Here is a 12,400-nt window from a genome sequence, read left to right on the forward strand (position 1 = left end):
GAGTTACATCCTGTATTATACTCCAGAGCTGCACTCACTATTCTGCTGGTGCAGTCACTGTATACATACATTACTGATCGTGAGTTACATGCTGTATTATACTCCAGAGCTGCACTCACTATTCTGCTGGTGTAGTCACTGTATACATACATTACTGATCGTGAGTTACATGCTGTATTATACTCCAGAGCTGCACTCACTATTCTGCTGGTGCAGTCACTGTGTACATAAAGTATATTAGTTATCCTGTACTGATCCTGAGTTACCTCCTGTATTATACTCCAGAGCTGCACTCATGATTCTGCTGGTGGAGTCACTGAGCACATACATTACATTACTTATCCTGTACTGATCCTGAGTTACCTCCTGTATTATACTCCAGAGCTGAACTCACTATTCTGCAGGTGCAGTCACTGTGTACATACATATTACATTACTGATCCTGAGTTACATCCTGTATTATACTCCAGAGCTGCACTCACTATTCTGCTGGTGCAGTCACTGTATACATACATTACTGATCGTGAGTTACATGCTGTATTATACTCCAGAGCTGCACTCACTATTCTGCTGGTGTAGTCACTGTATACATACATTACTGATCGTGAGTTACATGCTGTATTATACTCCAGAGCTGCACTCACTATTCTGCTGGTGCAGTCACTGTGTACATAAAGTATATTAGTTATCCTGTACTGATCCTGAGTTACCTCCTGTATTATACTCCAGAGCTGCACTCATGATTCTGCTGGTGGAGTCACTGAGCACATACATTACATTACTTATCCTGTACTGATCCTGAGTTACCTCCTGTATTATACTCCAGAGCTGCACTCACTATTCTGCTGGTGCAGTCACTGTGTACATACATTACATATCATGTACTGATCCTGAGTTACCTCCTGTATTATACTCCAGAGCTGCACTCACTATTCTGCTGGTGCAGTCACTGTGTACATACATTACATTACTGATTCTGAGTTACATCCTGTATTATACTCCAGAGCTGCACTCACTATTCTGCTGGTGCAGTCACAGTGTACATACATTACATTACTGATTCTGAGTTACATCCTGTATTATACTCCAGAGCTGCACTCACTATTCTGCTGGTGCAGTCACAGTGTACATACATTACTGATCCTGTACTGATCCTGAGTTACCTCCTGTATTATACTCCAGAGCTGAACTCACTATTCTGCAGGTGCAGTCACTGTATACATACATTACTGATCGTGAGTTACATGCGTATTATACTCCAGAGCTGCACTCACTATTCTGCTGGTGCAGTCACTGTGTACATACATTACATATACTGTATTATACTCCAGAGCTGCACTCACTATTCTGCAGGTGCAGTCACTGTGTACATACATTGCAGCGTACCTGTCTCCACGGTAACCACGTCTCCCCACTCAGTGTATCCCGGGTATGGCTGCTGTGTATTACCCGCCACCTGTGTATAAAAACCGTTTCCCCGCACCCTCCCCTCCGGTTTCCTGATCGTACCAACGTTCACCGTTAAACCGTCTGCCTCTTAATGAGCTCCGTCACAACACGGCGGACTGCCCCGCCCACTACATGAGGACACGACACGCCCACCTATCAGTTTAATACAGGAGCCAGAGAATGACCACGCCTACGGCAAAAATAATGGGCGGGGTCATCATCGGTCAAACCACGCCTACTAAACGCTCTGCTGCCTAAAAAAAAGTCCATGACATAGCCACGCCCACATAATCCTTTCGCGTCGCTCACCTTTTTGGTCACCGAGGCAACCAGTTCACGTTCCGCCTCCTAAGGTCCTTGCAGATAGATAAAATATAGATTACAGCGCGCTGTTTGTAACTGACGTCTGACCTCACCAGTGGCTACAGGTAAAATGATGGACAATATTGTGACTGGCAATTAATTCCTGTGCTACTCCTATTGCATAAAGCAGTATTTATATGTACGCAGCAGTGTACACTGAAAGGATGTAGTTTGGTTTCTTCCTATTGGTTATTTTGTTAACCGCCCTTTATTTATTTGTCAATTTGATTGGTTTCTTTTGTTGTCATTCAGAAGATGGGCGGAGATTTCTGCAAAGCATTCTGGGAAATGTAGTTAACTGAAATTAGAAAGTTAGAAGTTACTGAGTAGTAAAAGACTACAGATTCCAGAGTCCTGAGCGGGAAGTGTCCAACAGCTGGGAGGCTAAAGTCTGAGCAGCCCGGAGCGAAGAAAGGTGATGATCTGCCGCAGTGTGTGTACAGGAGCCTGTGTGTTAGGAGGAGGACGGGGCTGTGTATTAGGAGGACGGAGGCTGTGTATACAGGAGCCTGTGTATTAGGAGGAGGACGGGGCCGTGTATACAGGAGCCTGTGTATTAGGAGAGGACGGGGCCGTGTATACAGGAGCCTGTGTATTAGGAGAGGACGGGGCTGTGTGTACAGGAGCCTGTGTATTAGGAGGAGGACGGGGCTGTGTATACAGGAGCCTGTATATTAGGAGGAGGACGGGGCTGTGTATACAGGAGCCTGTGTATTAGGAGGAGGACGGGGCTGTGTATACAGGAGCCTGTATATTAGGAGGAGGACGGGGCTGTGTATACAGGAGCCTGTGTATTAAGAGGAGGACGGGGCTGTGTATACAGGAGCCTGTGTATTAGGAGGAGGACGGGGCTGTGTATACAGGAGCCTGTGTATTAGGAGGAGGACGGGGCTGTGTATACAGGAGCCTGTGTATTAGGAGGAGGACGGGGCTGTGTATACAGGAGCCTGTGTATTAGGAGGAGGACGGGGCTGTGTATACAGGAGCCTGTGTATTAGGAGGAGGACGGGGCTGTGTATACAGGAGCCTGTGTATTAGGAGGAGGACGGGGCTGTGTATACAGGAGCCTGTGTATTAGGAGGAGGACGGGGCTGTGTATACAGGAGCCTGTGTATTAGGAGGAGGACGGGGCTGTGTATACAGGAGCCTGTGTATTAGGAGGAGGACGGGGCTGTGTATACAGGAGCCTGTGTATTAGGAGGAGGACGGGGCTGTGTATACAGGAGCCTGTGTATTAGGAGGAGGACGGGGCTGTGTATACAGGAGCCTGTGTATTAGGAGGAGGACGGGGCTGTGTATACAGGAGCCTGTGTATTAGGAGGAGGACGGGGCTGTGTATACAGGAGCCTGTGTATTAGGAGGAGGACGGGGCTGTGTATTAGGAGGACAGGGCTGTGTACAGGAGCCTGTGTATTAGGAGGAGGACGGGGCCGCGTATACAGGAGCCTGTGTATTAGGAGGAGGACGGGGCCGCGTATACAGGAGCCTGTGTATTAGGAGGAGGACGGGGCTGTGTATACAGGAGCCTGTGTATTAGGAGGAGGACGGGGCCGCGTATACAGGAGCCTGTGTATTAGGAGGAGGACGGGGCCGCGTATACAGGAGCCTGTGTATTAGGAGGAGGACGGGGCCGCGTATACAGGAGCCTGTGTATTAGGAGGAGGACGGGGCCGCGTATACAGGAGCCTGTGTATTAGGAGGAGGACGGGGCCGCGTATACAGGAGCCTGTGTATTAGGAGGAGGACGGGGCCGCGTATACAGGAGCCTGTGTATTAGGAGGAGGACGGGGCTGCGTATACAGGAGCCTGTGTATTAGGAGCCGGACGGGGCCGCGTATACAGGAGCCTGTGTATTAGGAGGAGGACGGGGCCGCGTATACAGGAGCCTGTGTATTAGGAGGAGGACGGGGCCGCGTATACAGGAGCCTGTGTATTAGGAGGAGGACGGGGCCGCGTATACAGGAGCCTGTGTATTAGGAGGAGGACGGGGCTGTGTATACAGGAGCCTGTGTATTAGGAGGAGGACGGGGCTGTGTATACAGGAGCCTGTGTATTAGGAGGAGGACGGGGCTGTGTATACAGGAGCCTGTGTATTAGGAGGAGGACGGGGCTGTGTATACAGGAGCCTGTGTATTAGGAGGAGGACGGGGCCGCGTATACAGGAGCCTGTGTATTAGGAGGAGGACGGGGCCGCGTATACAGGAGCCTGTGTATTAGGAGGAGGACGGGGCCGTGTATACAGGAGCCTGTGTATTAGGAGGAGGACGGGGCCGCGTATACAGGAGCCTGTGTATTAGGAGGAGGACGGGGCTGTGTATACAGGAGCCTGTGTATTAGGAGGAGGACGGGGCTGTGTATACAGGAGCCTGTGTATTAGGAGGAGGACGGGGCTGTGTATACAGGAGCCTGTGTATTAGGAGGAGGACGGGGCTGTGTATACAGGAGCCTGTGTATTAGGAGGAGGACGGGGCTGTGTATACAGGAGCCTGTGTATTAGGAGGAGGACGGGGCTGTGTATACAGGAGCCTGTGTATTAGGAGGAGGACGGGGCTGTGTATACAGGAGCCTGTGTATTAGGAGGAGGACGGGGCTGTGTATACAGGAGCCTGTGTATTAGGAGGAGGACGGGGCTGTGTATTAGGAGGACAGGGCTGTGTACAGGAGCCTGTGTATTAGGAGGAGGACGGGGCCGCGTATACAGGAGCCTGTGTATTAGGAGGAGGACGGGGCCGCGTATACAGGAGCCTGTGTATTAGGAGGAGGACGGGGCCGCGTATACAGGAGCCTGTGTATTAGGAGGAGGACGGGGCCGCGTATACAGGAGCCTGTGTATTAGGAGGAGGACGGGGCCGCGTATACAGGAGCCTGTGTATTAGGAGGAGGACGGGGCTGTGTATACAGGAGCCTGTGTATTAGGAGGAGGACGGGGCCGCGTATACAGGAGCCTGTGTATTAGGAGGAGGACGGGGCCGCGTATACAGGAGCCTGTGTATTAGGAGGAGGACGGGGCCGCGTATACAGGAGCCTGTGTATTAGGAGGAGGACGGGGCCGCGTATACAGGAGCCTGTGTATTAGGAGGAGGACGGGGCCGCGTATACAGGAGCCTGTGTATTAGGAGGAGGACGGGGCCGCGTATACAGGAGCCTGTGTATTAGGAGGAGGACGGGGCCGCGTATACAGGAGCCTGTGTATTAGGAGGAGGACGGGGCTGCGTATACAGGAGCCTGTGTATTAGGAGCCGGACGGGGCCGCGTATACAGGAGCCTGTGTATTAGGAGGAGGACGGGGCCGCGTATACAGGAGCCTGTGTATTAGGAGGAGGACGGGGCCGCGTATACAGGAGCCTGTGAATTAGGAGGAGGACGGGGCCGCGTATACAGGAGCCTGTGTATTAGGAGGAGGACGGGGCCGCGTATACAGGAGCCTGTGTATTAGGAGGAGGACGGGGCTGCGTATACAGGAGCCTGTGTATTAGGAGGAGGACGGGGCTGCGTATACAGGAGCCTGTGTATTAGGAGGAGGACGGGGCTGTGTATACAGGAGCCTGTGTATTAGGAGGAGGACGGGGCTGTGTATACAGGAGCCTGTGTATTAGGAGGAGGACGGGGCTGTGTATACAGGAGCCTGTGTATTAGGAGGAGGACGGGGCTGTGTATACAGGAGCCTGTGTATTAGGAGGAGGACGGGGCTGTGTATACAGGAGCCTGTGTATTAGGAGGAGGACGGGGCTGCGTATACAGGAGCCTGTGTATTAGGAGGAGGACGGGGCTGCGTATACAGGAGCCTGTGTATTAGGAGGAGGACGGGGCTGTGTATACAGGAGCCTGTGTATTAGGAGGAGATCGGGGCTGTGTATACAGGAGCCTGTGTATTAGGAGGAGGACGGAGCCTTGTCCTGGCTGTAATCATTCTCTTTATTTTGCAGGACACCGCGGTATAGGTTGGCGACATGGCAGAGCTCAGCGATGAAGCCAGTGAGACGGAGATGCTGAGCTGCAGCCTGTCTCTGTGGTATGGAGAGCCTCTGGATGGGCAGGAGTTGCCCCTGGACCTTCACACCGCGGCCTCTATCGGTCAGTACGAGGTGGTCCAGGGCTGCGTGCGCAGGTAAGAAATCGCCTTCCACTGTATGTACTTCTCCCCTGTTTCTTTTTCGCTCCATTGGGAGACCCAGACAATTGGGTGTATAGCTTCTGCCTCCGGAGGCCACACAAAGTATTACACTTAAAAGTGTAAGGCCCCTCCCCTTCTGCCTATACACCCCCCGTGCATCACGGGCTCCTCAGTTTTTATGCTTTGTGCGAAGGAGGCTGACATCCACGCATAGCTCCACATCTTAGTCAGCAGCAGCTGCTGACTATGTCGGATGGAAGAAAAGAGGGCCCATACTAGGGCCCCCAGCATGCTCCCTTCTCACCCCACTCTTTGTCGGCGGTGTTGTTAAGGTTGAGGTACCCATTGCGGGTACAGAGGCTGGAGCCCACATGCTGCTTTCCTTCCCCATCCCTTAATGGGCTCTGGGTGAAGTGGGATCCTAATCGGTCTCCAGGCACATGAGACCGTGCTCCCTCCGCAGCCCCTGGGGAATCTGCTGACAGGAGCCGAGTATCGACAGGGACAAGGCCCTGCTACTGTGAGGTACTCTGTGTCCCCGTGGGGACCGCGCATAGAGCGCTGATGCCACACACACTGCAGCACTGCTGGGTGTGTTAGTGCACCGGGGACTACCGCGCCGGCCGCGCTGTGAGGTACCCTGTGTCCCCGTGGGAACCGCGCATGGAGCGCTGGTGGCCATATACACTTCAGCACTGCTGGGTGTGTTTGTGCGCCGGGGACTACCGCGCCGACCGCGCTTATATGCCGGCCGCGCTTATTACTTTAGTCCCCGGCTTTTGCGGCCTAGTATCGCATATTCCCGCCCCCAGGCCTGCCAGTCAGGGGAAGGGCGGGACGCTGCACAGGACGTTAGTGCTGAGGGCTGGAGCATACTTTGTATCCTCCTCCCCCCTCATACAGCACACTGGGGCTCCAGATTCCCGCACTTTTTCTAGGGCACGCCCACGGCCCCCTCCTCTCCACAGAACGCCGGCAGCCATTCCTGTCAGCACTTCTAACGCTGGAGAGGAGAGACACAGGCTCTGGGAGGCCCATGCAGGGATTCTGGTGATCACACAACCGCTTTCAGCGGTCGGTAAGCAGCACCTGAGGTGCTGGCCCCACTGAGTGCAGAAGTGTACATATATATATATATATATATATATATATATGCTTATATGCTATACATTTACACTGTACTGTCGCACTGTTGATTTTTGGCTATATACCCTCCTGGATTGTACTCAGAGGAGACAACAGCATGTCGTCTGCAAATAGCAAGGGTGCCAAAGCACAGGCTTACTTTGCAACCTGTACCTCATGTGCGGCTATACTACCGGCAGGTTCCACTGACCCTCATTGTGTGCAATGCTCGGCCCCTGTGGCACTTACTCAGCCGGAGCCTCTGCTACTGGTGGCCCAGGTGAAACCACCGGCTACCACTGTCCAGGTGACAGGGACGGAGTTTGCAGTATTTGCTGACAAACTGTCTGAGAGTATGGATAAATGGTCTGCTAGGATACTAGAAGCCTTACAGTCCAGACCGGTGACTCAGGTCCCGGGCACTGTTCAATCATTGACCCCAGGCCCCCCTCAATTGGAGCTGCAAAGTGCTCCTGGGGTGACCCATGGGTCCCAGGGTGAGGTCTCTGACATGGACCGCAGTCCCAGGCCGCCTAAGCGGTCTCGCTGGGAAATTCCCTCGACTGCATCACACTGTTCAGGGTCTCAGCAGGAGGACTCTCCAGATGATGAAGCGGAGTTAGCAGATCAGGATTCTGATCCTGAGACCGCGCTCAACCTGGATACACCTGATGGTGACGCCATAGTGAATGACCTTATAGCAACCATCAATCAGGTGTTGGATATTTCTCCACCAGCTCCTACAATTGAGGAGTCAGCTTCTCAGCAGGAGAAATTCCGTTTCAGGTCTCCCAAGCGTACATTGAGTATGTTTCTGGATCACTCTGACTTCAGAGAGGCAGTCCAGAAACACCGAGCTTGTCCAGATAAGCGTTTTTCCAAGCGCCTTAAGGATACACGTTACCCCTTCCCCCCTGACGTGGTCAAGGGCTGGACTCAGTGTCCCAAGGTGGATCCTCCAATCTCCAGACTGGCGGCTAGATCCATAGTTGCAGTGGAAGATGGGGCTTCACTCAAAGATGCCACTGACAGACAGATGGAACTATGGTTGAAATCCATCTATGAAGCTATCGGCGCGTCTTTTGCTCCAGCATTCGCAGCCGTATGGGCACTCCAAGCTATCTCAGCTTGTCATGCGCAGATTAATGCAGTCACACGTTCATCTGCCCCGCAAGTGGTGTCCTTAACCTCTCAGGCGTCGGCGTTTGCGTCCTACGCCATTACCGCTGTCCTGGACTCTACGAGCCGTACGGCGGTAGCATCCGCCAATTCGGTGGCAGTCCGCAGGGCCATGTGGCTACGTGAATGGAAGGCACACTCTGCTTCCAAAAAGTTCCTGACCGGGTTGCCATTTTCTGGCGACCGCCTGTTTGGTGAGCGATTGGATGAAATCATTAAACAATCCAAGGGAAAGGATTCATCCTTACCCCAGTCCAAACCAAACAGACCTCAACCACGGAAGGTACAATCCAGGTTTCGGTCTTTTCGGCCCGCGGGCAGGTCTCAGTTCTCCTCGTCCAAAAGGCCTCAAAAGGATCAGAGGAACTCCGATTCATGGCGGTCCAAGTCACGTCCTAAAAAGACCGCCGGAGGATCCGCTCCCAAGGCGGCCTCCTCATGACTTTCGGCCTCCTCACTCCGCATCCTCGGTCGGTGGCAGGCTTTCCCGCTTTTGCGACGCCTGGCTGCCAAAGGTAAAAGACCGATGGGTGAGAGACATTCTATCCCACGGTTACAGGATAGAGCTCAGCACTCGTCCTCCGACTCGTTTTTTCAGAACATCTCCGCCCCCCGAGAGAGCCGATGCTCTTCTTCAGGCGGTGTGCACTCTGAAGGCGGAAGGGGTGGTGATCCCTGTGCCTCTTCAGCAACAGGGTCACGGTTTTTACTCCAACTTGTTTGTGGTACCGAAAAAGGACGGATCCTTCCGTCCTGTTCTGGACCTAAAACTGCTCAACAAACACGTAAAGACCAGGCGGTTCCGGATGGAATCGCTCCGCTCCGTCATCGCCTCAATGTCCCAAGGAGATTTCCTAGCATCAATCGACATCAAAGATGCTTATCTCCACGTACCAATTGCACCAGAGCATCAGCGCTTCCTGCGTTTCGCCATAGGAGACGAACACCTTCAGTTCGTGGCACTGCCTTTCGGCCTGGCGACAGCCCCACGGGTCTTCACCAAGGTCATGGCAGCAGTGGTAGCAGTCCTACACTCTCAGGGACACTCGGTGATCCCTTACTTAGACGATCTGCTTGTCAAGGCACCCACTCAAGTGGCATGCCAACACAGCCTGAACATTGCTCTGGAGACTCTCCAGAGTTTCGGGTGGATCATCAATTTTCCAAAGTCAAATCTGACACCGGCCCAATCTCTGACATATCTTGGCATGGAGTTTCATACTCTTCCAGCGATAGTGAAGCTTCCGCTGGACAAACAGCGTTCGCTACAGACAGGGGTGCGATCTCTCCTTCAAGGCCAGTCACACCCCCTGAGGCGCCTCATGCACTTCCTAGGGAAGATGGTAGCAGCAATGGAGGCAGTTCCTTTTGCGCAGTTTCATCTGCGTCCTCTTCAATGGGACATTCTCCGAAAATGGGACAGGAAGTCGACGTCCCTCGACAGGAACGTCTCCCTTTCACGGGCAGCCAAGGCTTCCCTTCAGTGGTGGCTTCTCCCCACTTCTCTGTCGAGGGGGAAATCCTTCCTTCCCCCATCATGGGCTGTGGTCACGACGGACGCGAGCCTGTCAGGGTGGGGAGCGGTTTTTCTCCACCCCAGGGCTCAGGGAACCTGGACTCCGACAGAGTCCTCCCTTCAGATCAATGTTCTGGAGATAAGGGCAGTGTATCTTGCCCTAAAGGCGTTCCAGCCGTGGCTGGAAGGCCAGCAGATCCGAATTCAGTCGGACAACTCCACAGCGGTGGCATACATCAACCACCAAGGGGGAACACGCAGTCGGCAAGCCTTCCAGGAAGTACGGCGGATTCTGATGTGGGTGGAAGCCACGGCCTCCACCATATCCGCAGTTCACATCCCGGGCGTAGAAAACTGGGAAGCAGACTTTCTCAGTCGCCAGGGCATGGACGCAGGGGAATGGTCCCTTCACCCGGACGTGTTTCAGGAGATCTGTTGCCGCTGGGGGATGCCGGACGTCGACCTAATGGCGTCACGGCACAACAACAAGGTCCCAACATTCATGGCACGGTCTCAAGATCACAGAGCTCTGGCGGCAGACGCCTTAGTTCAGGATTGGTCGCAGTTTCAGCTCCCTTATGTGTTTCCTCCTCTGGCACTGTTGCCCAGAGTGTTACGCAAGATCAGGTCCGACTGTCGCCGCGCCATCCTCGTCGCTCCAGACTGGCCAAGGAGGTCGTGGTACCCAGATCTGTGGCATCTCACGGTGGGTCAACCGTGGCCACTACCAGACCGACCAGACTTGCTGTCTCAAGGGCCGTTTTTCCATCTGAATTCTGCGGCCCTCAACCTGACTGTGTGGCCATTGAGTCCTGGATCCTAGCGTCTTCAGGGTTATCTCAAGAGGTCATTGCCACTATGAGACAGGCTAGGAAACCAACGTCCGCCAAGATCTACCACAGGACGTGGAGGATATTCCTATCTTGGTGCTCTGATCAGGGTTTTTCTCCCTGGCCATTTGCCTTGCCCACTTTTCTTTCCTTCCTTCAATCAGGATTGGAAAAAGGGTTGTCGCTCGGCTCTCTTAAGGGACAAGTCTCAGCGCTCTCTGTGTTTTTTTCAGAAGCGCCTGGCCAGACTTCCACAGGTACGCACGTTCCTGCAGGGGGTTTGTCACATAGTCCCTCCTTACAAGCGGCCGTTAGAACCCTGGGATCTGAACAGGGTACTGATGGCTCTTCAGAAACCACCGTTTGAGCCAATGAAGGATATTTCTCTTTCACGCCTTTCACAGAAAGTGGTTTTCCTAGTGGCAGTCACATCACTTCGGAGAGTGTCTGAGCTAGCAGCGCTGTCATGCAAAGCCCCTTTCCTGGTGTTTCACCAGGACAAGGTGGTTCTGCGTCCGGTTCCGGAATTTCTACCTAAGGTGGTATCCCCCTTTCATCTCAATCAGGATATCTCCTTACCCTCTTTTTGTCCTCATCCAGTTCACCAGTGTGAAAAGGATTTGCACTTGTTAGATCTGGTGAGAGCACTCAGACTCTACATTTCTCGTACGGCGCCCCTGCGCCGTTCGGATGCACTCTTTGTCCTTGTCGCTGGCCAGCGTAAAGGGTCACAGGCTTCGAAATCAACCCTGGCTCGGTGGATCAAGGAACCAATTCTCGAAGCTTACCGATCTTCTGGGCTTCCGGTTCCCTCAGGGCTGAAAGCCCATTCTACCAGAGCCGTGGGTGCGTCCTGGGCTTTGCGGCACCAGGCTACGGCTCAGCAGGTGTGTCAGGCGGCTACCTGGTCGAGCCTGCACACTTTCACGAAACACTATCAGGTGCATACCTATGCTTCGGCGGATGCCAGCCTAGGTAGGCGAGTCCTTCAGGCGGCGGTTGCCCACCTGTAGGAAAGGGCCGTGGTACGGCTCTATTACGAGGTATTATTTTACCCACCCAGGGACTGCTTTTGGACGTCCCAATTGTCTGGGTCTCCCAATGGAGCGAAAAAGAAGAAGGGAATTTTGTTTACTTACCGTAAATTCCTTTTCTTCTAGCTCCAATTGGGAGACCCAGCACCCGCCCCTGTTCCCTTCGGGCTGTTGTTCTTTGTGTACACACGTTGTTCATGTTGAATGGTTTCAGTTCTCCGAAATTCCTTCGGATTGAATTTACTTTAAACCAATTTATAACTTTTACTCCTTCTTGCTTTTGCACCAAAACTGAGGAGCCCGTGATGCACGGGGGGGTGTATAGGCAGAAGGGGAGGGGCTTTACACTTTTAAGTGTAATACTTTGTGTGGCCTCCGGAGGCAGAAGCTATACACCCAATTGTCTGGGTCTCCCAATTGGAGCTAGAAGAAAAGGAATTTACGGTAAGTAAACAAAATTCCCTTCTTTTCAAGGTGGCCGCCCTTTATCCCTCGTCATCGGTGCCGCCTCTGCCTAATGCTGTGATTTGTCTTTGCACAGGAGAGATGTGGATCTGAACCAGGCGAACCTGGGTGGATGGACGCCGCTCATGTATGCCTCATACATAGGCCATGACGCTGTGGTCAGCCTGCTGCTGGAAGCCGGGGTGGATGTGAACTGCAGGACCCCCAGCGGGCAGACCCCTCTCATCCTGGCCGCCAGCTGTGGCAATGAAAGCGTGGCTTACTTCTTGATCCAGGTATGGCCGTGGGATCGGGGGGGAATCGGCTCCCGTCTTCCGCTCTGTGC

The 12,400-nt window shown here is 53.4% G+C and overlaps 2 protein-coding genes across 7 annotated transcripts in view; one reads left to right on the forward strand and one right to left on the reverse strand.

Annotated features, from left to right (window-relative positions):
• Nucleotides 1-1,577, reverse strand: part of LOC142245479 (dynein axonemal assembly factor 8-like) — a 145,957-nt gene extending 144,380 nt beyond the window's left edge. For 2 of the 5 annotated variants that reach the window (XM_075318208.1, XM_075318205.1), the window contains exon 1: nt 1,471-1,576. The gene's annotated coding sequence lies outside the window, so the exon portion shown is untranslated. Of the gene's footprint in view, nt 1-1,386 lie in introns of all 5 variants that reach the window. The other 3 variants (XM_075318209.1, XM_075318207.1, XM_075318206.1) reach the window with 3 other exon arrangements.
• Nucleotides 1,578-1,745: 168 nt separating this feature from the next.
• ANKS3 (ankyrin repeat and sterile alpha motif domain containing 3) overlaps nt 1,746-12,400 on the forward strand; it is a 42,114-nt gene continuing 31,459 nt past the window's right edge. The window contains exons 1-3 of one of the 2 annotated variants that reach the window (XM_075318211.1): nt 1,746-1,877; nt 5,739-5,920; nt 12,152-12,350. In XM_075318211.1, the coding sequence (XP_075174326.1) occupies nt 5,763-5,920; nt 12,152-12,350 (357 nt within the window). In that variant the 5' untranslated portion in view covers nt 1,746-1,877; nt 5,739-5,762. Of the gene's footprint in view, nt 1,878-2,099; nt 2,228-5,738; nt 5,921-12,151; nt 12,351-12,400 lie in introns of those variants that run through there. The other variant, XM_075318210.1, reaches the window with a different exon arrangement.

This window comes from Anomaloglossus baeobatrachus, chromosome 7, assembly GCF_048569485.1.
Source record: "Anomaloglossus baeobatrachus isolate aAnoBae1 chromosome 7, aAnoBae1.hap1, whole genome shotgun sequence".
Classification (NCBI taxonomy): Eukaryota; Metazoa; Chordata; class Amphibia; order Anura; family Aromobatidae; genus Anomaloglossus; species Anomaloglossus baeobatrachus.